Source organism: Lissotriton helveticus, chromosome 9 (assembly GCF_964261635.1).
Source record: "Lissotriton helveticus chromosome 9, aLisHel1.1, whole genome shotgun sequence".
Lineage (NCBI taxonomy): Eukaryota > Metazoa > Chordata > Amphibia > Caudata > Salamandridae > Lissotriton > Lissotriton helveticus.
Window position 1 is genome coordinate 183,207,353 of NC_136070.1, and position 26,520 is coordinate 183,233,872.

Here is a 26,520-nt window from a genome sequence, read left to right on the forward strand (position 1 = left end):
CCTAGCCTATTGACTTCTGAATATCCTGTACAAGCAAGATGTCCATTTCTGGGCTAGATATTTTACACCCCTTTTCTATAGGATTCTTAGCTCTAATGACATCCTGTCCTCATGGAGAGGGGGTGTACTTAACTCTTTATATAAGAGTGGCAGTCTCCGTGCCCACGTAATTACAGACCAGTAGCCTTAATAGACGTTGAAGCTCAAGTGTGTGTCTTTTATATACTCCAAGAACTTCAGGCGTGGGGAAATGAGAATCAGTTAATTCCCAAAACTCAAACAGGATTCAGATTGGGCATGGGGCAATAACAAACCTGTCAGTACTTACCATCCTGGCAAAAAAGGCAATACAATGAAGGGGTCGACTATTTACATGCTTTGTTGACCTCAAATCAGCCTTTGACAGATTTCCCTGTGCCCGTCTCTGGGCAGAATGATGCACTGTTAAACTCAATCATTGCCCATTATAGTAACACATGGGAACAGGTTAAAGTAGGTAACAGCAACAGGGTTACATCTAAGATCCAAATCAAGAACGTTGTAAGCAGAGGTGCGTCTTGGCCCCCTGGTTATTTAATCTTTATTTGGCTGACCTTAATCAATACCTGGCACAAGTGGAGAGTTTTCCACCAAGGCTGGCTACAGATACAATATGTCACCTGCCATATGCTGACAACATAGTCGTACTAAGTCATACTCCCATCTGCCTACAGAGGTCAATCAGTGCATTGGTCAATCAGTGCATTGGTCAAATAATGAATTGGTTGAGTACATCAAGCAGCAAGCTCTTGAGTTGAACATAGGAAAGACAAAGGTGATTCGTCTGGTTGACCCAAAGAGAACATCTCCCAGCTGGTTCATGCATGGCAGCCGTATTGGTGTCGTAATATCTTGGAGTTGTGTTAGAGTGACATCTAACCTATAAGTAGCACTTTGCCTTGATGCATGCCAAAGCAAACAGCTAACTCTTGCATTCAGACAGCTGCATAAGAAGCATAGCTGCCCATGATATCAACATATGTTTACAGTAATGGCAGCACAGTTTCTTCCAACGGTTTCATATGGTCTGGAAATGACCCATGGAAAAGAGGCGGCTTCACTAAATCTTCTTCAAACATTTTTTCACAAATACATGTTCTGCCTGCCAAGGTCGGTCTCCCAAGTATGGCTGGAATTTGGCCTAATGAACCAGGAACTGCAGAGAATGAAAGCATTTGTTAAGTTATGCCTCTGAAAAAGGCTCCTTGAACAACTGTGCTGGCAGGAAATAGAGTCTCAGCTGAACAAACACCAAAAGAAATCATGGGGAGCGTATTTGTTGATGCCAGTCATCACCTTGCGATTAAGGAATGCCTTGGCCTACCCAATAGGAAGAGCATCCTTCAATCGGCCAAGTAACATCTCGGCCAAACGTCAGTCACAGCAGCAAGATAAGAACACGTTAGCAGCCAAATGCCACGCATGTACTGTCATCTCCTCATATCAGCACTTAAGGCCCAAGCTTACTTAACAACCCAATTTGCACCTACATTAAAGCACCAGATTATGTTGTTTCGCTTTGGTCAGTTTGAAAAAAAATATCTCACCCCCTCCTGGAAAAGTCAGCTGACAAATGTAAGCTGTCGCCTATGCAGGTACAAACAAGAGTCAGTAACTCACATATTATGCGCATGCCCAGCGCTCTTAGGACATAGAAGAAAGCTACTTAAACTAGCATTCCTACTACATCAAGTGCGCTCCTGTCGGCAAGCCGTCATCTGTTGGCTCATCGGGGATTCCATTGCCCTGGTGTGTCACGGGACTAAATACCTGTGCCTGGAGCAAAAACTGCTCAGTGACCCGTTGCCTCAAGGGCCATAAGAAAACGTAATCTCACAGGCCAAATGCCCCAGACTGACCTTGATTCAAAATCTAATTGTGATGGCCACCAACAATGGCTTGACATGACCGGCATAGGCTGCAACATTTACATAAGCACTTCTTGCACATTAATAAAGGTATAGCATCATTAGAGATATTATCATGCAGGTTTTAAAGCCCAAATGGCACAAGATATAAGCCCTAGACAATTCCAAAACTGGGATAAAGAACCAAAACGCACAAGGCATTTGGACTATTTTGTACTTTAGATAATCATGCAGTCGTTGGTTTTGTAGCGAGAAAAGCTCATTTATATCAAATCACACAATTACTGTTAAAACTAATTTCCTATTGTTGTTTTTTATATATTGTATTGATTTTAATTTATCATCAATAAAGTATTTACTTACAATGAGATTCATTACCCACTGAATCAGCTCCAATGTGCTGGTAACTCTAAACTAAACCACCTTTGCCTACACAGAAGCACCCCCTTGGCCTAACCTCACAAGTGCCCTAAGCATACTGGTGCTGCCGACAGGGTTCAGATGTCATTTGACCTAATACTACACAGGAATGGTGCAGAGGTTTCATTAGGCCTCGGTCCTTTCGGCGCTCCTTAATGTGAGCTCACTATATACAGCTATCAAGGGAGGGGTCTTAAATGCTTCTGAAAGCACATGGGATTAGTCTAATTTACACACGAAGCTTGACTTGGGATACGTCTTCATTGGTGCAAGCATAAGCATATGTCAAAGGACATTGGACCTTGTCCTAGGATTAGTCAGTCATTCTGCCCTATTGACTGGTGTAAGGTGGTCCAGATAGACTCAGCTAGTCCCAGCTGAGCAGTGGCTGTCTAACATTCATTCTGCTGTTCCTATCATCTTTGATGGACCTTACCATGTGCAGCTTAGTATACTCCCCTCAGAGTGATGGTTCTCAGAGAAAGAACAGCATAAAGATGTGCTTTACGCTTGTCTTCACATCCAGTCATTGGCATGTTGGTCGTTAACTCCATTCTCAAGACTGCAGAGTGAAAATCTCCAGAAATGAGCTCCTCCACAAAATATCAGGACGGTAGAGTCCTAGGCCTGCCACATGAACCTCAGTGGGCAAAAAGTTTCCAATCCTCCCTTTTCAGCTACATATACACATGCCGTCAGCCTTGTGGGAGTACGTTGATGAAAGTCATGGCCTTTAAGTCATGCACAGGTTGGCCATAACCTTGTTCTAACAAATGTTCATCATTGCTTGTACTGCGTATGTAACCAATGATCCTCTTATCACTACCAGTCTTGCAATCAACACAGGAACCAGGATATGAGGGTGCTCTGGGACCCTGGGTGAATTAAGGGCGAGAATTCTTTCCGTCTTGGCCAATAAGTGATCCTGATATTGAACTATGGAAAGAATGAAGTAAGGAGAATACCTCAGAAAATGAAAATTACATAAGGTTTCAGATAATCATAAGGAAGAGATACCCATCTCTATGAATATGCAGTTCTTTGCCCTTATTCAGCAAGTCAGAGCTTCCCCGAAAGGTTTGATGTACCCCGGCAGGTAGATGTCCTCTAGACAGCTTCAGTGATCTGGCAGAAGCCTCTAAAAGGTTAACAGACTGGTATTGGAGAAAACATACAAAACATAGGAAATGGTCTGTTCCATCTCCCGCTCACCAGCTCCATTTACTGTCTGTTGTAGTGTTTGCTCTCAACAAGCACAAGACATCTACATCCTTGGCTTGGCTAATTATTGAAAAAAAAGGCACAATTCATGATTCAATTGGGAAGAAGGCTTGTCAAATGAACCTAAAGTCCTCCAACAAGTATAGACCTACTATCAGGATAGGTGCCACTGGGCTCCAGCTGTAACAATTGGGGTCTTTGACCACTGGTGTCCTGAGACTCCTGTACTGCGGAACCTTAACTGGGAACCAAGTACCCCTTTCTAGAACTACCTCTCAAGGTAGTGATGCAAAGCAGTCCAGACCTTTTGCAAAGGAGGTGCTAAGGGGTAAAGACTCAGCACTTAGCAATGCAAGAAACAACTCTTAATAAATTACTGTTTAGTCTGTGCTTTTGATAAAAAGGAAAAGTATATAATTGCACACACTACACAATACTACTCGCAAATTTACAAATATATACAGAATGGCAGGTGGAACTATGGTGACGCCCTCAAAAGTGCCTCAGAACCAAAAGGGGTGTACACAAAAGAAAGGCCCCATGAATCAGGTAACCCCCTAAGGTTTCATGGCCCACCGGTACTGGAGGTCTCTCTACAGTCTGCACACCAGCAAGCTCTGACCCCTAAAACAAAATACTCACCCTATGAGCATTAATTGCATAGTGAGTGTAGTGAATAAAAGTCTTGCCTCCTTGCTTAGTCAGGGAGCCACCACCATAGCTGAAGGTAGAATGGTAAGGTCAAAACACTGTGTAATCAACATCAAAACATTTCAGAATGATACTCCCTTTCAATGACATTCAACAGTATGTGCAATCATTCATTGTTATTATCAATAAAAACATACATTTTCAATACTGTATAGTGCATGTGTCTTTGTCCCTCCTTTACACTTACTGCAAAGCAGAGACATGGCCTAGAAACAAAAGTCCTTGCATCCTAGAACCATAAAACAAACATTCTAATTCCAGCCGTGCTTAACATTCCTGATAAACTCTTGCGGGCTCACTCTTTTCCCACCCTGGCAGAGTGATGGTAACCACCTGAAATTGCAATACTTCTCATCATTGCTGCTTCAAGATCTAGTGATAAGGGCACATGACACAGGCAGGCTACCCCTAAATCAGATGGAGTTTACAAAGAGCCAAGGCACACTTTCAAATCTGTTGACTGTAGGACTAATCATGAAAAGAGCAAATAATACCCGCACACCGTGCTTTGGGGATTTCAAAGCAGCGTTTGATCGCGACCCGCGCGACAAGCTGAGGGAAAAGCTTCAGCGTTGGGGGATCCCGCACAACCTCCTGAGGGCAATTAACAGACCCCCCAGGATATAGCGGCATGGATTAGCAAATTTAGCGGCACAAAAATGGAAATTTAGCGGCACAAATATGGAAATTTAGCGGCAATTTTGCGGCATTTTATGTGGCCATTTTTCCTACAACAAACACAGATATCTTAGTATTTTTAGTTATTTAACAACATGAAGCTATGTATATTTGGTTTCTTTACAATGTAGACACTTTGGGGCAGATTTACAAGCCCCTTGCGCTGCTTTTACGCCGCCGTTGCGTCACTTTTGTGACGCAGCGGCGGCGCAAAAGATGCACCATGGTGCGGGGTATTTACAACGTGACGCCGGAGAGTACGGCCAGGGTGCGGAAAGTACGGCCCATGTGCGCAGATTCCGGCCCACCTGCGGATGTAAAGATACGACTCGCAAACGATCTTTGTAAATACTAAAAGTCATAAAGTTAGACCTTTTGTCTAAGATTACCTTTGGGAATCGGCCCATAAGTTTCTCATTGCTTAGATGGGTGTAATTTCTGATATTTATGTTTCCCTCGTCTTCATTGCTTGATTTGCTTGTGAGAAAGTGTCAATCATAATCGTTGAAATGTAACTCATAGTCACACTGAAAGTATGAAAATGTGACACATAGCAATCTGAAGCCTTGACAGTTATGCTGTTTTATTTGCGAATAGAGGCCACTATTATTTTGGCTCCAGCGCGTACTTTCTGTTCCAGAGGACACTGCTTGTTGGTGGTGCAGCAGATCGCAGAGTGTTGTCACGAAGGGAACGGTGGAAAACCACTCGAGAAAGTTTTAAATATTTTTGTTTGAGAAAATTCAACAAAAACAAGTGAATCCCAAAAGAAATAGCTGCTCCTCAACAAAAGCGTAAAGATGAGATCGTTATTCTTTACCATCAATGCTTGGTTTTAACATTAAATGCACCGCACAATTAATTGTTTAACAGAGAGGCTTTTAATTGGGCACCTGCAAAGAGAGGCACTGTGGCATAACAGACAGTACATCACTACTCAAGGCTCAAGAGGCGCTAAAAGGGTTTGTTTATTGAGTAGTTTACACAACGCCCCCGCCCCCTCGAGATCTCCCCCTCCACTGATTTATAACCTTGTGATAAGAATGCCGTTTGATGTTTGATTAATCTCTCTGAAACCTTGTAACGAGAAACATAACAGCCCTGTATATATTTCTCCTAAAACCATCAGGGAGTTAGCGGGTATTATATGTGCCTCGGAGATCAGCACCTCTCACCCTTTGTGAACATCACGAAGAAAGGAAGGAAGGCCTGTCGAAAGAGCCAGCACCTGGCCATCAGTGCCGGGAGATAAGAGCAGGCGCCCTTAGCTCGAGCCATCAGTGCAGAAACAGCAGGCGGCCTTAGCTGGAGCCATCAGTGCAGAAACAGCAGGCGGCCTTAGCTTTGACCAATATGCAAACCAGCAGGCGGTGGTGACGGCTAATCAGCAGGCGGTGGTAACGGCTAACCAGCAGGCGGTGGTGACGGCCAGGCGATCACTTAAAGCAGACCCCCCAGGATACCAGGATATAGCGGCTTTTGTAAAAATGCCGCGATTTTTAGAAAAATGCCGATTTCGCGGGCATTTTTGTCAAAATCGCGGCATTTTTTCAAAATTGCCGATTTCGCGGCAAATCGCGAAATCGCGAAATCGCGATATCCTGGAGGGTCTGAATTAAGCTGCTCTATGCAAACACCTGGGTTAAGATCAAGGCTGGAGATGGAACCCCTTTGTCGAGGGAGGTGAGGACATCGATCATTGGCCTAAAACAGGGGTGTGTTCTCGCCCCCCTCTTATTCAATCTAAACATCTCGGACCTCACTTGATGAGTTGGCTTCTCATGCCTGAGTCTTGGTGGTCTCCCCCTGTCAAACATCCTCTATGTAGATGGCCTGCTTCTTCTCAGTAACACCAGAATAGGGCTGCAAAGGCTACTTATCCACTTAGCAGTGTATACAGCTGACAAACATCTAGAGATCATCCTTAAGGAAACCAAGGCCAACCCGCTGAACTGGTGTGATCATTTGAAAAGGGTGTAGCTGGAATAATAACACGTTAACCCCCTATTCCGCCTTATTTGGTTAAAGGTGGGCTGCTAGGGGGTAGTAAGAACAATAAGGCCTAATACCCCACCCCAACCAGTTGAAGGCTCGCCATTACAGGGTCCATAGCACGTGCTTCAGCACCTATGGACAGAGGCGAGTAGGCCCTATTTAGGCCTAAGGTGGGCTGCTAGGGGTGTCGTAAGTTCAACAGTGTCCTCACCCCCTATCCCGCCTTGTTGAGCACCCTGTTATATGCAGGCTTTATGTATGTACCTCTGCACTTTACACATAGTAGTTATCCCGCCTTGGTTAGGTTAAGGGTGGGTTGCTAAGTGCACAGTAAAGGATAACAATGTTTTAATCCCCTATCTTGCCCGATTGAGGTCCTGGTTATATGCAGGTTAAGTGTAACCAAGCACTTGATGCATAGGGGGTCCTCATCAGACAGTAACAAGGTCAGCCCTTTTTATATTGACACCATAGACCAAGTTGGGACGTAAAACCCTGTATTTCTAGGTAAACAACCTCCTTAGTGACCGGGACCTGGACACATTTCAGGTGGGTTTGCACTATGCACTTTGCCAACTTGCATATATGCCTCCAGCTGGTGCCCTGGGGCCAACAAGGCTGGCTGTTTTAACAACATGTATTTTACCCTCAGTTTGAGGCTACTGAGACTGATACCCCGCAGCAATCTAAGGTATGTTGGGGAAACGTGTAGTGCACTAGGCTCCCCAGGTTTCGCATTTAGGGGAGCTTTTTCTGTGTGATGTTTATGTTTTTTATATTTACCTTTTTAATAATTACTTAAAGGCTTGTCGAATGTATGTTCTGTTAAGTTTATGGTTTTAATTAACTAATAAACTATCTTTATACTTTCTATTACCTGACATTAAGGCTGGAGTCACCGTGGGGGCCTGCTGCACACCTCACACTTTTCTACTCCTTTTCATGGTGCACCAACACCACCAAAACCAGCACATACATTTATTCCCCCCCCCCCCCCTGGGTCTTATAGGATACGATTTGCTGCAGGGTTTTGGCAATTCCATTGATGCAGCCACAGGATGCTGGATACCTTTCATTCTTTCTGCTTTTTACTGCACCTTGAGCAAGTTTTTTTTTACCTCAGGTGTCCCAGACCTAAGTGGTGCACCAGCCATGCTTTCGTTGTGGACCGTAGAGGCGCCTCCACATCTCCTAAGATCTCTGCTGGCTCCCTGCTGACTGACACAGCTTGCGTGTGCTGACACAGGTGCCGGCTGTCCTCACTCTCCTGTCCACATCCATGCGGGTGAGGATTGCGGTGTTGTGTGCTCGCCGCTCCCCCAGACACAGGCAGTGCTCATGGCAATCCGACTCTCCCTGAAAGCCTAATTAAAGAAGAGTGGCAGAGGTCCGCAATACGACTGATGTCCTGGCCCCACTGAATAACAAAGAGTTAGGGAGTCCAAGGTGCTCAGTGATGCATTGACCCCTGGGCTACTGACCCTTCCTAGGAGATATTTAAAAAGGGGTGTGGGCACTAGGAGCGCTGCTCCCCCTGTTAGTCCACTGGGATGCTGCCCTTCCATGAGGGCTATCTGATAAACCCCAAAGTCCAGTTGAATTTTCCTCTGTCTGGCAGCCTCAGGGACCCGCCAGGCAGCTCCTCCTTAAGGGGAAATAAACCAAAGCTGACTTAGTTATTTTTTCTTACTGTAGAGCTCTTTGTGGAACGCTCCCACCACCATAAATGTTGCTCTCAGGTCTTATGGCCTCTACATTTTTAGAACATCCAGGAGGTGATATTTGAAACTGCTCATCCTCTGATAAGCAGGAGCTCAGGGCCTTACCTGCCCCCTAGCTCCTCACAATCTGATCATTATGGCTTTTTGGCTGCACCCAGAACCTGCTCCTCTCCTCTGGCTATTACTTCACCTTGGACTGGGATCCTTCTCAGCTGTACCCTTTGTCCCTCAAGCTTTGTTACCCTACCTGATTGCCCTCCCCTAACCCCACTGTTTCCTGGCAACTTGCAAGGGCACTTGTGTGTCCAGCAGGAGTTATGGGTCCCTTTGAGGGATCACACAAATGATGAGGAGAAGCTTCTTGCTACCTCCAGTGACAAGTAGTTCAACAACTACAAATCAGAAGCTACCATTTCTTGATTTCATCAAAACCTGCTACTAGGCCCTTTCATAGATGTGATTCCTGTTTTATTAAAGGTAGCACCATGTTTTACAGGTGTTTCGGGTTTTAACAACTTTGCTGATGTTTGTGTTTCTGACTCTAAAACCCTTCTACTTTTCTCTGCAAGGAAGTTTAGTGTTGATTCTCAAGAGACAGCTATATTCTATGTCAGTGTATTTGGGAATGCATTCTCTGATCAGTAATGTTAGCTAGCAACTGAGCTGTCAAGTGGACCATTAGACCATAGTAATTGACTGTAGGCAGTCCACCTGGGAGGGGTGGCAAACTCCCAAAGAGACTCAGCTGGCTCCGATTGATTGGTCTCCTTTCTCTACTGCTTCTTCTGCGAGCTTCCATAATGGATCTGTTCACTTCCGGCAGGAGCATGCAAGGCCATGCACTGTACATTCTGAATGGGCAAGAAGCCTAGTACCTTCTAGATTGGACGGTTCACATCTGTGTGCCTTAATTTTTCTGCCTTGACTTCCTGACTAATTATCAAGTTGAGATGTTCCTCAATACTTTATGATCTTGGAAGGCCCTCTCTTTACTTTATTTCCACATTCAACCTCCACCCATAGTTGACATAGTATATCTTGGGTGCCTGGCAATGTCTCTATTCTGTCTAATTATTACTAAGGTTCCTAGGTTCTTTTTTTTTTTTTTGAAAATCTGTTTATTAGCATAGTAAGTAGAGCAGGTACATACATATTGGAGTTCAAATGAAATCAGGATAAAACATGCACGTGACCGCTTAAAGCATAAAGGCACAGAAGAGCAACGATTTGTCATTTTGTTGTTCAGAGCCACAGTAACTAAACAATTCAACGTCGGTCCCTACCCACCCCCCACCCTCAATAACCCCTCCCAACACTCTCTAAGTTCGCATATAATCACAGTATTCGCATCTGAGTCACCCGTGGCATTCTGACATGTAGCTTTTTCTATACACACAGGTAGGGTTGAGGGGAATAAAACGGTAGTCCGGGAGATCTGTACCCCAGCACAGTGCACCTCGGGCCGTGGAGGTTCATGAGAGGCCTAGTTCTGAACGTTCACCCCATTTGTGGAGAGTCTTGGGTATCGTCATCATCCCCGTCATCCCCCATTTCAAACGCTCCCATTATGGCAAACCAATCTAGTGAGATCCGTGTTTTCCGGAGTCCCCTGCGTTCCTCCCGCTGTAAAGCCTCGCCTTCTGCTTTGCCCCATCGTATCACTTCAGCCTTCCATAATTCAGGGTTGGGCGGCGCGGCTGACTTCCACCTCATCGTGATTGCTCGCTTCGCTATCAAGAGGGCCATGTCTGTAAAACGTGCCGCCACGGTTCTAGTGCGTGTCGGCGGTCCCAGTCCTAACAGGGTATGTTCTGGTGAAGGTGAACGGGACATGGCGCCAGCCCTCTCGAGCGAGTCATGGACAGTGGTCCAATAATATCCCAACTTAGGGCATTGCCATAGCATATGTAGTAGTGATGCGTCATCAGCGTCACATCGGGGGCAGGTGTCATCCGCATCAGGGAACATTACATGTATGCGGTGTGGGGTCAGGTACGCTCTATGTAGCAGCATCAATTGAATAAACTTAAACTTGGGGTTTCTAGCAACCTTCCTGGGAAACTGAAGGATACGCTCCCACTCTTTGTCTCTCAGGGGCCTGCCGATGTCTCCCTCCCATGATATTCTGAGCGGCGACAGTGAGATGGCCCTCCCCTTCTTAATGCTAGCAGTAAGCCATTTGGTCAGATGGCTGCCTGTACCCATAAGGTAGTGCATGGCAATGAGAGGGTTTGTGATAGGCTCCCGTCCCTCAGGCGACCACTTATATGAGATATAATGGCGAAGGCCTGCGTGTAAGAGAAATGAGCCCCTAGGAACGCCGCGCGCGGCCCTAAAGTCCTCGAATGATAGCAGGCGCCCCTCGTCAAACAGGTCGCCCACTTGCGACACCCCCGCGTCATGCCAGGACACCAGCTTATTCGTCGTGAGTGTTCCAGAGCCCAGTGGGATGCCCAGGAGCGGGATCGTGGGGGAATAAGACATCCTGGGGGATGTGTACCTAAGTGCCCTCCGCCAGTACATCACTGCCAACCGGAGGAGAGGTGGGGCGTCTCTCGGTAAATCCGATCTAGGTAAAAGTAATGTATGCACCCTCCCCTTGGCATGATCATCCTCCGATACATTGATTTCATGAAGATTGCGTCCTGCTACCCAGTAGGCCAGCCATTACAGTTGGCACGCAATGTTTTAAGCCCTGAAGTCCGGTAGGCCCATACCACCTGAATCAGGGGGGAGTTGTAGTTTAGCGAGGCCTATGCGTCTGCGTCCATGTCCCCATACAAGTTCCGTGAGTAGTGTGTCAAGGGTATTAAATGTCGCCGCTGGGATCAGGAACGGCAGATTAGTGAAGTGGTATATGAGGCGGGGAAGCATCACCATCTTGGATATCGCCACTCTGCCGGCTATGGACAGGGGTAGAGTTAACCAGAACTGAACCTGTGCCTTCAGCGCTCTGATGGCCCTCCCAAGGTTGCCGTCTATCATCATGTCCGCCTCTCTATAGATTTGTATCCCCAGGTAGCGGAAGGTGGTATCCGCCACCTGGAAAACATGGGGAGCGAACGGTAGAGGAATAGAGACGCCCGTGGATGCAAAGGCGAAGACATAGGACTTAGATTCGCTGATGGTGAGGCCAGAGATCGCCCTGAAGTCCTCAAAGATTCGGGGTATAGGGCTCAAGTCGCCCCGTAAATCCCGGAGATACAATATGATGTCATCTGCGTAAGCGGATACAATGTGCGCCGTCCCGTTTCTCCGAACACCACATCGGGGGGCCAGTGTCCTGAGTTTGCAGAGCAATGGTTCAAGGGCGAGGATAAATAGGAGAGGGGAGAGCGGGCAACCCTGCCGGGTGCCCCTCGCTATAGCAATGGGCCCGGAGATGTGGCTGGAGGTACGCACTCTAGCCGTGGGGAGGGTGTAAAGCAATCTGACCCAGGCAATGAATTCGGGTGGTATCCCGAATTTCACCAGTGTGGCAAACATATAGTCCCATCGAAGGGAATCAAACGCCTGCCTCAGGTCCAGAGAAATGCAGCCCTCCGAGCTCGTGCCCATTTGGTTGCCGAGCATCAGCTGGGCCAGGCGCCTGAGATTCATGGCCGTATTGCGACCCGGTACAAAGCCACATTGGTCCGAGTGGATCAACTGCGGTACGAACTGCACGAGTCGCGACGCCAGCACTTTGCTCAAGATCTTGGAGTCAGTGTTGAGGAGGGATAAGGGCCTGTAATCAGCCAACTGCAGCCCGTCCTTGCCAGGCTTTAAGAGGGATGTGATTAACGCTTGCATGGATGATTGTGGCAGGGAGGCCGTACGTTTAGCTTCCGAATAAAGAGAGTGTAACCGCGGGGCCAGGAGATCAAGGAATGTTGCATAGAACTCAGCCGGGAGGCCATCCGTTCCGGGAGCCTTGTTCTTCGGGAGCGCTCGTATCGCTTGTCTAATTTCCGCTACCGAAATGGCGCGCTTCAGATCTTTGCATTGCCTGTCGGTAAGCCGAGGGAGGTCAAGGTCGCTCAGGAAGGTCTCGAACTCGGTCTCTGACAGGGGTGGGGGGGGCTGTACAGTGTGGTATAGTAGTCCGTAAACGCTGTATTTATCCCTATTTGGGTGGAAGTCGGGCTACCTGTTTGGTCCAGTATTTCTAGGATCGGATGGCATACCGGGGAGTCACGAAGAAGGCGGGCTAGCAGGGGACTGGCCCTATCTGCCTGTGTATGATGCCTGTTCGTGTATTCTCTGTGATCTAGGAGCCGGAGGTCTTCCAGCAGCTCTGCATGTCTAATGTGGGCCTCCTGTAGTGGCGTGAAAGGTGCATTCGTGCCCGCTGCCTCACTCTCCAGGGACGCTAGTGAGCCCTCCACGTCTTTCAATTGCTCAAGTACCACTCGCTTCATGCCCACTCGGGTAGTCATCGCCGCCCCCCTGAGACAGACCTTAAAAGCGTCCCACTCCAGCTGCCGGGAGCTGGCTGTGTTCTCATTTGTGGAGAAGTAGGTTTCTATAGTGTCGGACAGAGATGACCGGAAGACCGAGTCCTCGAGGAGATCCGGAGACAGTCTCCAGGTCGGGATGGGGGCCAGACACCTGCCCCACTGCCAAGTGAGCTCAACGGGGTTGTGATCGGACAGAGTTTTCCCCATGTGTTGTGTCCGGACAATCGAGGCTGTGAGGGAGCGGGAGCAGAAAACATGATCAATCCTGGTGTGGAGTTGGTGGGATGGGGAAAAAAAGGTGTATTCTCTCTCCCGGGAGTGCGGGCTACGCCATGCGTCTGCCAAATCCCAACCCTTCGCCCACCGTGTTAGAGCATCTGCCTGTTTCCTGCTCTCAGTGGCCTGTAAGGGGGGGTGTGATCTATCTAGTGTAATATCAAGCACAGCATTAAAATCTCCCCAATTATCCATCGGTGATCAGCCCATCCCGCAAGCACTCCATTTATGGTTGACAAAAACTCTGTTTGACCTGCATTCGGTGAATACACACAAGCAAGTACAATGGCATCCCCATCCAACAGCCCCCGCACAAACACATAATGTCCTTCCAGATCAATTCTCTGCTCCAGCATCTGGAAAGGGACAGAGTTGCGGAGCCAAATCGCCGCCCCCCTGGAGAACGCAGAATAGGAGGTGGCGAAAAGCTGCCCTCTCCATTTCTTGCGTAGCTTCAAGTTTTCATCTTTGTTCAAATGTGTCTCCTGGAGGCAAGCAATCTGTGTTCCCCTGCGATTTAGTTGGGCCAGAATTCTATGGCGTTTATGTACCGACCCCATGCCCCTCACATTCCAAGTGCACAAGTGGTAATCATTAAGAGGCCCCATAACCGTCCGTGCGTTGCGTTATACTGAAGCACCCGGGTGACCACATCAGTTCAGTGTTGCTACAAGGCGAGAGTGTTCCACGAACATATAACCCCTTAACAATAAGGTTCCCAAACCAACGGGCTCGGGAGCCAAACCAAGGTGCCTAACGTGAGCACAGGACAGTCAGGTTGGTGTGCATACCGGGGGAAGTAGGCCTCTGGAAATTGTCACTTTACGGCCTGGTAGGGCATGGTAGCCCTCGATAGGGTGGCCCTGTAAGCAACCCATGATACCTGAAGGAAAGGATCAGTCATACGTTACCACCTGGAGGGGATCAATCGAGTAGCCACTCAGAACTCTGCTGCCATCTGAGCTGTAATCTTAGGGAATAGTTGTATGCTGTCCACTGATCCGGACACCTCAGTGTGGGTGTCGGTGGTAACGGTGAGTCTGTCACCCGTCGCTCCCGCGTCGTGAGCAGCCAGCGCCTCCTCCGTTAGCCGTAGTCGTGGTGATGAATGACCCGCTGACTGACCTCCGGAAGGGTGTGTTTTCGTCGGTGTGTCCCGCGAAGGATGGCGTCCCAAATCGGAAGCGTCGTTCCGTCCGCCCGGTTGGCTTCCGTGACCTCCGCTGTGACGATCTGCGAGTGGGTCTTGAGAGGTCAGTGGAGGTAGCGTGACCTCCATCCATTCCTCTGCCTCCTCCGGTGAGTCGAAGAAATGGGATTTGTTGTCATGTAATATCTTGAGTCTGGCGGGGAACAGAAGCGCATACTTCATATTTTTGTCTCTCAATTTGCGCTTAACACCCAGAAAGGTGGACCTGGCTCGTTGCACTGTGGGCGTGAAATCAGGATACACTGAGATGTTCTTATCTTCAAATCGTATCGATGCCTTCTCCCTAGCCGCTCTTAGAACAGTGTCCCGATCCCTATAATGGAGAAGGCGTGCAATCAAGGGGCGAGGGGGTGCCCCCGCCAGAGGAGGTAGCGACGGCATCCTGTGCGCCCGCTCCACACTGTAGAGGGCAGTGAGATCCTCTTGGCCCACCAGTTTTCGCAGCCAGTCCTCCACAAATTGGGTGGGGTTCCTCCCCTCGCTTCTCTCCGGAATGCCCAAAATGCGGACATTATTGCGGTGGGCACGCCCTTCCGCGTCGTCCACTCTGTCCCGGTTGGCGGGATGATGTCTGCGCTCGAAGAGGCAAGCGGGTCCTCGGAGCCCGTGGACTGCATGTCCGTTGGAGCGCCCTGATCGTGGGGCCTGCCCCGGTGTCTGCCCATAGACCTTGTGTGCAGGGTGGCGTCGAAGTAGCTGCAATAAGCCGGCGCAAATTAAAGCTGGGTGGAGGGAGGCAGCTGGACCACGGACAGAGCAGGGGCCCCCCCTCGTATTCCGGTGCCTCGGTAGGAGTCGCGGCGCACTTCCGGTCCGGAGGTCCGATCAGGATGTGGCAATGGTCCGGAGCAGGTCGGGCAGGCCACTCAATTGAGGCCGGGGCTTTACTCCGAGCTGCAGGCCGCAGGAACACCTCGGCCTCGGTGCCGTTACGGCGCGGTGTGGGGGAGGCAGCGCTTCTCCGCCGCACGCCGCTTGCACTCGGGGACTCCCTGGGCAGTTTTCAGGTGGGTTGCAGGCAGGAATGTCAGGATTAATTGCTCGTATTCAGGGCTGAGGACGGAGCTCCGGGACTACACGTCCACCATGTTCGATACTTGGCCACGCCCCCCAAGGTTCCTAGGTTCTTATGCAGTATTGTTTGACAGATATATCAATTCATTCTTCTATTGGAAAGCAAGTTTTCAATTCATCAGTAACTCATTAGGTGGTCTTTTTCATCTTTGATTGTGGGAATATTTCCAGCTTCCCTACGCAGTGGATGGTAGGACACAATCTGAGGTTCAGATTGATATGCACTTCTGGAGAATTTGTCTGAGTGCCTTATAATGAGGTTGCCTACTGACCTTTTCAGGCTTCTTAGGAGTCTAGAAGATGGGGTTCTGGGCAAGCAGGTGTGTATATGTTACTTAGTTGAGTGTACTGGCTTCTTTTGGCTCATTACCCCTACACAAGCTCACTCATAATCCCTCTGTCTTTACCTAGTAGATATAGAGAGAGAAATGTTTATTATTTGCATTGAAAGAGATGCTCCAGTACCTGATGTGTGGCTAGAATATACCACAAATCTGGAGGAAGGGACATCCGAACAATCAGTAGAATTTGGACTATGGAGGGCAACATGGACAGATTAACTTATACACTATTTTGCCATTTTGATGTAGGATCCCTATATTTCTGATGGAGCCAAGATCAGTCCAAATGCTCACAGAATTGAAGCATTATGATGAGCTCAATGTTTTTAAATTGTTTGTAACATACTAGGTTACTCACCTGATTTCAAGCGCCCCCATCCACCGCAGCCCCGAGGCTGATTGTTGTGGAGGGCGAATTGAAACCCAGTGCCGGAAATCCTCACATCCGGCAGCACACTTACAGACGCCATCTTGGATGGCGGTCTAGTTGTTTTGCACTCCCGCAACCCGGTATTTAAAGGGACGGGGCACGCCAGCTCACTGTTTGAACAGCAGGACCACAAAATCCTGCCACGCTGGGGGATTGTAATTTAATTACTCAGGCTGTGTCAGTCGTGTGGGGAACATTCGTTTTTAATGTGTGCTCAATGTTTTTAAATTGATCGCAACGTACTAGGTTACTCACCTGATTTTCTCACCTGATTTCAAGCTCCCCGGTCCACCGCAGCCACGAGGCTGATTGTTGTGGAGGGCGAATTGAAACCGAGTGCCGGAAACCCTCACTTCCAGCTGCACACTTACAGACGCCATCTTGGATGACGGTCTAGTTGTTTTGCACTCCCTGTTGCCTATTTATGTCCGGTATGGTGCGCGAGCGCAGCGGACGTGCGCAGCGGGCACGCCGGCAGCACGCCGAAGGCGCGCCAAAGGCAAGCCCATCTGCGCCCGTCCTCGCCAGTACGTCGCCTCTCGCCAAAAATGCTGGCCGAGGCGCGTCTGATGTCCGTATCTTTTCCAGGGAAGATATATTGGCTATGAATCCCTTAGCTAATCGATGAAAAGCTTCTCCATTACACCCTTTGAGTGGGCCCATCAGCTGCCCACGCTGTAGGTTTGTGCTCCCTGCTCCCTTATCCCTTCCGCCACCTTATATCTCTAATTCACAACGACGGCTGAAAATCTTGCAGCTTAACATGAGGTCATTAGTTAAACATCATGCTGAAATCTATGACCTCATTATTGATGAAACTCCGGACATATTCTTTCTAACGGAGACTTGGCTCAATGGGGATACGATGGCTGAGCCTAACTTAGCTCTGCCCGCAGAGTATTACATCTGCATGTTAAACAGGGAGACCAGGGGGGGCGGCATTGCGATAATTTTTAAATCCTGCTACTCCTGTCTCTTCACTAAGGAAGTAGTGGAGGGTTGTGAATGTGCTCGTTTTAGCATTAGTGTGGGCACCCACCTGACTCTCTCAGGGATCCTGGTGCACAGGCCTCCAGGGCTGGCCATTAGTTTTATAAATTCTTTTTTGGAGGTGGTGGGCTCGCTTGTTGTGGGGACTGCCAATTTTAGCATTTTGGCGATTTGAATTTGCATTTCGATCTTATGCAAGACAACACCATCGGTAGCTTGCTTGCAGATCTTACTGCATTCCAGCTAAACCAACTGGTCTCTAGTCCCACGCATGTGGGTGGCCATTTGCTAGACCCTATTTTAACTAATATTGAGTCTGCTACCGAGGCGACCCCTACCCCCATGGGTTGGTCGTACCATCTGTTGGTAGAAATGTCCTTCCCGATATCAGAGCCGTTCTGCAAGGCCGCTCCCCGACCTGCTTTTAAATGCCCTTGGCGGAAGTTGAGATTAGAGGACTTTCATGCACTCCTTAGCGCTGACCCTTTGGGTCCTTTTAATAACTTTGAGTCAGGTTATGAGGTGTTTTGTGACTGGATCACACGGTTGCTGGACTCCCTCACCCCGGCGCGCTGGTTTAAGGGTCGCACTCATGATTCCAGTCCTTGGTACAACGACGCCTTGACCACATTGAGGAAGTCTTGTAAAAGAACAGAGCAAGCATGGAGGAAAGACAATGACCCCAGATAAAAATCACAGTACTTGGCCGAACTTAAATCATACCATAGAGCTGTTTGTAAATCTCGGGCGGCCTATTACGCCAATGAGATCAAGCTCAGCTCTAACCCTGCTAAATGCATTTTCAAGATTTTAAAAGACCTCAGAGCCAGAAAAAACACGCGCCTGTAATTACATCGGAACAGCAGTGTGAAGAGTTGGCCTCCTTCTTCATGAGGAAAGTGCATGCTATTTATAGGTCTTTTTCTTCTACCACCTCCCCCCTTAGACCTATTTCCTCAAGACCAGGCCTGAGTTCCAGTCTTAGGGTCATTCCTGAGATTTCCCAAGAGGAGCTGATTAGGCTAATTACGAAAACTAAATCAGGCTCCCCAGGAGATCCCTTAAAACCTGCTCATTTTAAGCAGTCTCTTTTGCTTTTTTTAGCTCCTCTCTGCCAGATAATTAATTCTTCGTTCTCCTCAGCCATGGTGCGGACCCAGTGGAAACAGGCATGGGTGTCCCCCACTCTTAAGAAACCAGCGCTAGACCCCGCAAAGCCTGGGAACTTTAGGCCCATATCTCTTCTTCCTTGGGTGGCGAAAGTGGCGGAGGCTCATGTTAACATCACATTAACTAACTTTTTGCTTTCCAATGACATTCTGGATGCGTCGCAAAATGGCTTCCGTTCCGGCCATAGTACCGAGACTGCTCTCCTGGCCATGACTGAACACCTGCGGACCATTCTTGACTCTGGTCAGTTGGCGGCACTGATCCTGTTGGACCTGAGTGCCGCCTTCGACACGGTCTCGCATGGCGTACTGTTACAACGCCTGGAGGAGGCAGGTATTACGGCTTGGCACTGGAATGGTTCAGATCTTTTCTGACCGGAAGATCCTTCAGAGTCTCTGCTCCCCCATTTCTATCCCAGGTCCATTCCATTGAGCAGGGGGGCCTCAAGGCTCCGCTCTGAGTCCCACAGTATTTAACCTGTATGTCCAGCCATTAGCTGCGGTCGCCAGGCAGTGGGACCTTTCAATTGTCTCATATGCGTACGATACGCAGCTGGTGGTTGCACTGGCTGAAGGCTCCACCTTGAACGCCTCCAGGTTCAGAGACGGCCTGTCGGCCGTGGCTGAATAGATGACCACTAACTATTTGCAGCTAAATGCAAGTAAAACTGAGGTTTTGTTAGTTGGTAAGAATGCAAGCCTGTGGGGTGAGCATTGGTAGCCGAAGGCGCTAGGCAAGACTCCTGAACCTAAGGAGGAGATTAAGAACTTGGGGGTGTGGATGCACTCCTCTCTCAGCTTTCGAATCCATACCAAATAAGTTGCTGGTACGTGCTTCCATCTCTTGCGAGGTCTTAAACCTCTTCTGAAGTTTTTTGAACCCTCAACACGCCAGCTGATTGTCCAGTCGACTATTCTATCTCGACTGGACTATGCTAGTTTCCTGCTAGTGGGGGCTCATCAAGCTAAGATTACCCGATTGCAACGTATCCAAAACGCGGCGGCCAGAGCCTTGCTGGGGCTGCCTCGGTTCTGTCCCATTGCTCAACCATCCGGAAACTTCATTGGCTTCCCATGGCGGAGCAAATCGAGTTTAAAACTTGATGTCTCTCTTTTAAGATACTGAAGCTCGCTGCGCCCAATCTGCTTTGCAATTTGCTGACCCCGTATGTTCCATCTTGCGTGCTGCGTTCTTTAGGGCAGCATTTGGTCACTGTTCCTCGTGTGAAGCGCTGTCGAGCGGGAGGACGTTCCTTCCGTTGTTTGGCGGCCAAACTATGGAACTCCTTGTTGGTTCAGATACGTGGTTTGGAGGGTCTGTTGGACTTTAGGAAAGCTATCAAAACCTATCTCTTTCCATTACAATAGCTTTTCTGGCCTCAGCTTTCCCGCTGTGGTACCCAGGTTTGTTCTCTGATGTTTGGAAGCACCGGGACGCCCCTTTGCTGGGGCAGCCGTGCGCTATATAAGCACGGATAACATAACATAACATAACAATAGGGAAAGTGTGTGATTGTATACTCACCTCGTGTTAGCTGGAACACTTACAGGCCATATTTTGATTGTGCTAAAATGGGGATTTGTTCATGTTCATGGTGCTGGAAGAAAAAAATTAGCAAATCAGCAAATTGTTAGAAGATGTCTATTGGCCAAGTGACACAGAACAGCTACTTTTAATCAAGTGAGTGGTCATTGCTGATATTTTGATTCCAAATTAGTAGAAATCTTTGCATGATAGTTAAAGCTATGGCATCTACTTTATCCTTTGCCCAATTCATTATTGAGCAATACAAAGGTCTATATGATTGCCTTTAGAACTGAAATATTGACTGTGGAATTCGTCTGTTGTTAGGTTGTAGTTGGAAAGCTTGAAAATATTAGCAAATGTCTGTCTAGATTGTGAAGAAGTAGATGGCATAAATGTGATTAAAGGGGTTCAGAAGGTTTAGAAGGGTATGATAGGGTAGAAGGAAGGAGAGCATTACTGAGTTGCGTAAATGATAAGAGGTTGGGGCTGTGGTGCACAGAAGGTGCTGGATTATCAGTAAGGAACAAGGAAAGAACCTGCAAGACACAGAAAGAAATCACTTGTGTTGAGCAGTCCTTGGATTTTAAAAAGGATAGACTATGTGAAGGACGAAGTTTTGAACAATGCACCTTGACTGGGGAACACTGTCAACATGTGTACATTTGGATCTATACTTAGTGTTCATTATTTGTTCAACATCCCCAATAATAGGACATAGGCTTCCTATTATATGTCTTCTTTACATAAGTAGGAATTTTATCTAAAAGGAAATGAAATTCCCAAAGTTTGATGAAACTATAAAACTTGTGACTGTATCTCAGTATTTCACAAGAGGGTCTGTAAATAGGGTTCATACTGACCTACACAGTGGAATTTGTTTTAATCTTGTGACTGTCAACGGACAATCCATTTCCCAAGTACGATGAAAGAATCTTTCTGCTGCTTAAAGTAGCTGTCAGCATTACATGACCAACATCTCTTAATTTCTTCATTGATTAATATCGGTCTTTTAAGATTGAGAATGTCCCTGTTTTTTGTTGTTTAAGATCGGGTCTTTTCTTACCTCTTTTTTGCTCTTGCTTTTTTGTGTTTGTGTCTGTGGGAGGAATTACCCTTGACCACTGTTGGTCCCGTCTACTGCATCCACTCTCGTATGTGGTTTCAGCCTTTGACACAGGTCTAAGAATATCAGGAACTAAGGGAGAAAATGGGGCAAGACTACAAATGAAACAGCATAAAAGGGGTACACAAGTGGCCACAGAAATACTAATAAAAGGAGTAGGTAGAAACGGCATTGAGATTTATAGAGAAAAAAAGGGCTATGTTTGTTAAAGGTTCACCATTAACTTCTCTGCAGCCTGCTGGTCAACACTGAATTTCAGAAAGGCTTGGTCTGTCTTCCATCTTTTTGAGGTTGGTAAATTGAGTGTCAAAGATACGTTTATGAAGGTTTTTTCAACTGTTTTTATGGGATATGGATATATAATAGGTCACAGTGGTTAACAGTGAAAATATTTCATGCATATTTGGAACTATTATGTTGTTATAACCTCTTACCTACAGGAAAATCTCCTCTAACAAACTTCATACATCTGGCCTTCACTTTGGGGAAAGTGAGAGGAAATGTGAATTTCTATTTTTTGTATTGTATGATACTTTTCAATTTCATACACACTTGTCTATTAAATGTATCACATATCCAGGTTGACGTACATTGTACACCTCAGCGATGATTCCATTGAATGGCGTACATGCTTATGAACTGCTTCTCTTCTGCAGGTGGCAGTGTTGTTGATGGATACCCAAGGGACATTTGACAGCCAGTCAACATTGAGAGATTCCGCCACAGTGTTCGCGCTTAGCACCATGATTAGTTCAATACAGGTAACAACTCATAACATAATTATAACTTGTGCATCTGCCTCCGAAATGATCATAGAACCACAGAAATGGAACCGTGGTATTTTAAAAAATCAATTGATCACAGAAAATATCCCTAAATGATCCCATTCAAATTAAAAAGTGTACTTCCATCAATTTACGATCATCAAACCTGGCACTTACGGCAACACCATTAGCTGTTTCCCTGATGTATGGATAGCAAAGAAAATCAGTTTCAAAAGAAGCTTTGCTATTTAAGGTGTGTTGTGGGATACATACACAGTACACCACCTTGCTTGAACCAAACTAAGCATTCTCCATAACTATAAAGAGGTAATTTAGTAAATAATAAATTGTATTTGAAATGTTTAAAGGATGGGGTAATTAAGCCTTGTCCTAGAACATGTAAATTGCTTCACCTGTACCAATAGTGTGATACTGAAAGACATAAAACAAAGGGAGTGGAGAGGACCATTTAAGGTGTAATTACAACGAAAGTAGAGACGGAGAGTACATATAGGTCTAGCACACACACTTCTCTACTCTCATAAAAATTGTAATCAAGTGTGCAGTTCCTTGTCAATATCAGGATACCCTAACTCAGAGTCCACGAGAGATGTGGTTAGATGGAGTGCTCTCTTTTAGGACTAAGAGCCCTCACCCACCCAAGGGTGGCATGCTTCAACATTGGGCTTAGCTCCTCGTTGGACTTGCGCTACAATGCCCAATGGGCCCCGAAAGGGGTCTTTGCTGGAGATCTTTTTTTATTCTTCCCTGCTCAAGTTCTAGTAAACTGAAAATCCTCCTATCGGTGTATGGGGAGGGTATTAAACTGAGAAGGGTAGACTGGTAAATCAGAAGGTAAAAATTAACTTAACATTAACTAGAGTCTCCTTACTATATGATTTATTAAAGGCGTCCTGATAAAGTCTAAAATCATGAGGCATATCTAGGGAAGTAATTTTCCTGATATTCTAGTGATAGGTCAATGCGTTTATTCAGAGCCATGGAACCCACAGACATTATTTAGAACCACAGAGCCACATCCAAGCCTAGAGGAACAAGAAGGGGCAGCTCCTCCTTAACTGGAGCAAAGGAGCTTTGCCCCACTTAAATTACCCCTAAAACCCTAGAGATGAAACATAAAATGGTTGCAGAGCGTCAGGACAGGGCGGGGTCTGCTGAGTGACATCAGCAGGGAGGAGGGTGAGCTGTTATGCACTGTTTAAAGCGTGCATGTCTCTTTGGCCGGCCGTCTTGCTATGGCCAGGCACACATGCACACTTTAAACATCTCTAACCCAGCTGTCTTAATACAAGTGCATGCCTCCAGAGCACTGTGGGGCGCTTAGAGAGGCCGCTCCCTCCAGGGTGCTGATCTTCTGCTGCATGAGAGCAGCACCAGGATTAGTCAAGGGAGTTTCCTTGTGGCCGGGCTGCAGTCAAAGAAAGAAGACATCTGTTGCGGAGGACATGTTCGTCTTCAAGGTAGGTGTATTTTTTTTATAAATCATTTTCGCTCGTATGCCCCCCCTCCCTGTAGATGCCAGCTGCCACTATGAACAAGCAGCAATTTTGCATTCGGATCTGAAAGGAAGACCTCACCTGCAGTCACCATTCTCAGGCTCAAGACATTACATATGATGACATCTGATGTGATTGCTCCTAGGCATTCATCATTGTTGTCCCCTGTGGGAACAGGTTGTTAGGAAAGTTGGAAAGTTGGTTTGTACAATGTCTAGCCATTTTCTGTAAAGTTGTCCAAGATTTCCTGGTGCAACGAAGAGAGTCTGAGATTCAAAACTAATATTTATAAATAATTTGTGCCTGTCTCTTTTCATGATTTAGACATTTTCCAGAGGCTTTATGGTCCTGGGACAGAGTAAATGAAGGGTCTTGCACCGTGATGATGTGTCATAATCCGTAGCGAGTGAGAATGTAACACTTTCATAGAACCTTTCTGCTGGATCTAGACACTACCAGTTGACAGACTGTTGACCTGCCATATACTCTATATCACCCGCAAGCCAAATCCACAGTTACCAGGGAAAATGGGCCCTGCTCAGATATGTGGACTGATGCGAATGCACTGCATTCACAAAAGGGATTCCACCATACGCATATACAAGTTTATGCTGTCAATATGATCTGGACATAAGGTATCAGCAAAGAAACTAGAAAGATTTGAGAGAAAGTGTGGGCAAGGAGGAGATGACTCGATCAGCATGGACCGTAATTGGCCTAAACCACGATTTCGTATCACAAATAAGACCACAGGCCCCCTTCTCACTCATTAAGGGTACTGAGAATCCTGGTATAAATGCACGTATTTTGCTGCTTGGGATTGGTGCTGACCGTGGAGGTGTTACAAGCATCAGCCAATCCAAATCACTCAGAAGTTCCTTTGCTTCTGATCAATAACCTTGCATGGAGGGTATGTATAAAAATTAAGTCAAATGTATTAACACAACTATGAATGAAAGAAACATGAACAAGAAACCAAATGAGAATTTAGATGACAAGGACATACAGTAGCATTGCATTGTTTCCAATCTCTGCACGGGAAAACACCAAACAGGCAAAATAAGTGGATAGGTTGGAGGCTAGTATAGCCAGTAGAGAGAAGGGAACTTTATTTTCTTCTGGGTTACGTTAAGAGAGGTTGTGTGCAAGTGAATGAGTTCAGCTATAAGAGCATTTTCTCAGTAGGAACGAGATCAGAGTTAAGGAGAAAGCGTAGTTGCCCGTTTCATCCTCAAAGCATAATTACTGTGTGTACCAGTTATTAAACTAATAAAAACATGGTATCTCTGTTTGTGAGCCAGCTGTACATGGCTTGATCATCAGTATTGCTGGCACTCTTGTCAGCCCCAGATCTAATATTTGTCTATTAGGTGTCTTGCTTGTTGCCATTGAATATGAGAAATACAACCTAGGTTTGTGTGATGAAAGATTAAAAACATTTAACCAGAGAGTAGGTAATTCAATGAATGGAACATTTGACAGATTCAAATGCAGTTAAAATACTTAAATTGATGAAACAAAGAGACAAATGTCAAGCAAGTATCCAACATGTTACTGCTGTATAAAAAGTGCTCAGTGCTCGCGAGCATACACACAGTGATGAACGACAAAGAAATAATATGTGTACAAGAAGTAAATCAAGCCAGAGAAATAGACAATGTATATGTACATATAGATACTCTGACATGGACCAATAACATTGTACAATGTTGAATTGTACAGAATATATGTATTAAAGTGCCCCCAGTTGTACATTATAAGTACATTATGAGTTTCCATGATCGTATAACAGCTTATGGCTGAAGGTGGAGTCCTTTGATAAGAGTACAGAACTCCTTGGTCACTTGCAATATCCTTACAATGTACCCATTTTAAGGTATGGTATCGCCTATCATCAGTGGCGCCCTTGCTAGGTCATGTGGGAGACAGCTAGGCTGTAAGGCCTTTCCTCTGAGAGGCTGCATCAGGCATCTTAACTACGACCGCCATGCACGCCCTCTGCTCTTTTACAGGCTGCGACCTACGCGTCCCTGTACTGCTCTCTCGGAGAGGGTGCAGTGGGCAGCTGACTCGGCACTGCTGAACGCAGCAGCCTCTGTGTGCGCTTTCTTATTTTGCAACTGAAACTACAGAGGAACGCGGAGGGGCCTGTCAGACCAGAAGTGGCACACACGCAAATACGTCATTACTTACTTGTAATACATTGGTGAAGTAAAGAGTGGCACAATTTGCTTATTAGCAGCATATTCTGATGCAGAATATGCCCATTGCCAAAATAGTAATGAACATAAGGTTACAGGTTGATTAATGTCTACCACTGATTATACTCTTGCTATATTTATCCCGAAGCATATTGTTACTGGATTAAAACCATTCTGACAAGGAATCACAAATGCCTGATATCTAATTTAGATAATAATTACAATTGTGAACTAGGAAGGATTTATCTTGAAAAATATTGACATTGATTTTATACTACATTTAATGAGTGCAATGATAAGAAATAAATGAGTTGAGAAATTCCATTTAACTAGATAATGGCCTGAGATGAGCAAGATTCTAATAATACAAACAATAGTTCCATAAATTTACCATGCATTAGCTGTCTCAGTCCACCATTTACCTTGTTACTCCAAACAATTTACAAAAGCAGCTAGGCAAAGGAATACAGCACACCCAAGTATGTCCCCACCATATATATTGGTGCAACCCTGAACAGTACCAGTAGCTCAAGATACTGCTGCATAAACAGAAAGAGTAAAAAATGATCGATCAGGGAGCACTCAGTTAAAGAGTTCAACATGTATTGAATTCATTGACTTCAAAAGAATAAGGGAGAGTCATCTGAATATCATATAACAATCTTCTTTATTGTGTTCCAACTACAGAAAGCAATACAGCCAACGGGTTTTGATCAAGAGAACTTCTTCAGGGCAGCAGTCTTGCGACTGAGTCTTACTTTGGATGAATCCAATCAAGTATTCATTTGGAAATGTACAATCCTCC

The 26,520-nt window shown here is 46.5% G+C and overlaps 1 protein-coding gene across 2 annotated transcripts in view; it reads left to right on the forward strand.

The window, feature by feature from the left end:
- ATL1 (atlastin GTPase 1) overlaps positions 1-26,520 on the forward strand; it is a 283,253-nt gene that overhangs the window by 103,871 nt on the left and 152,862 nt on the right. For both annotated transcript variants that reach the window (XM_078659723.1, XM_078659724.1), the window contains exon 4: positions 21,890-21,994. In XM_078659723.1, coding sequence (XP_078515849.1) covers positions 21,890-21,994 — 105 coding nt within the window. The remainder of the gene's footprint in view (positions 1-21,889; positions 21,995-26,520) is intronic.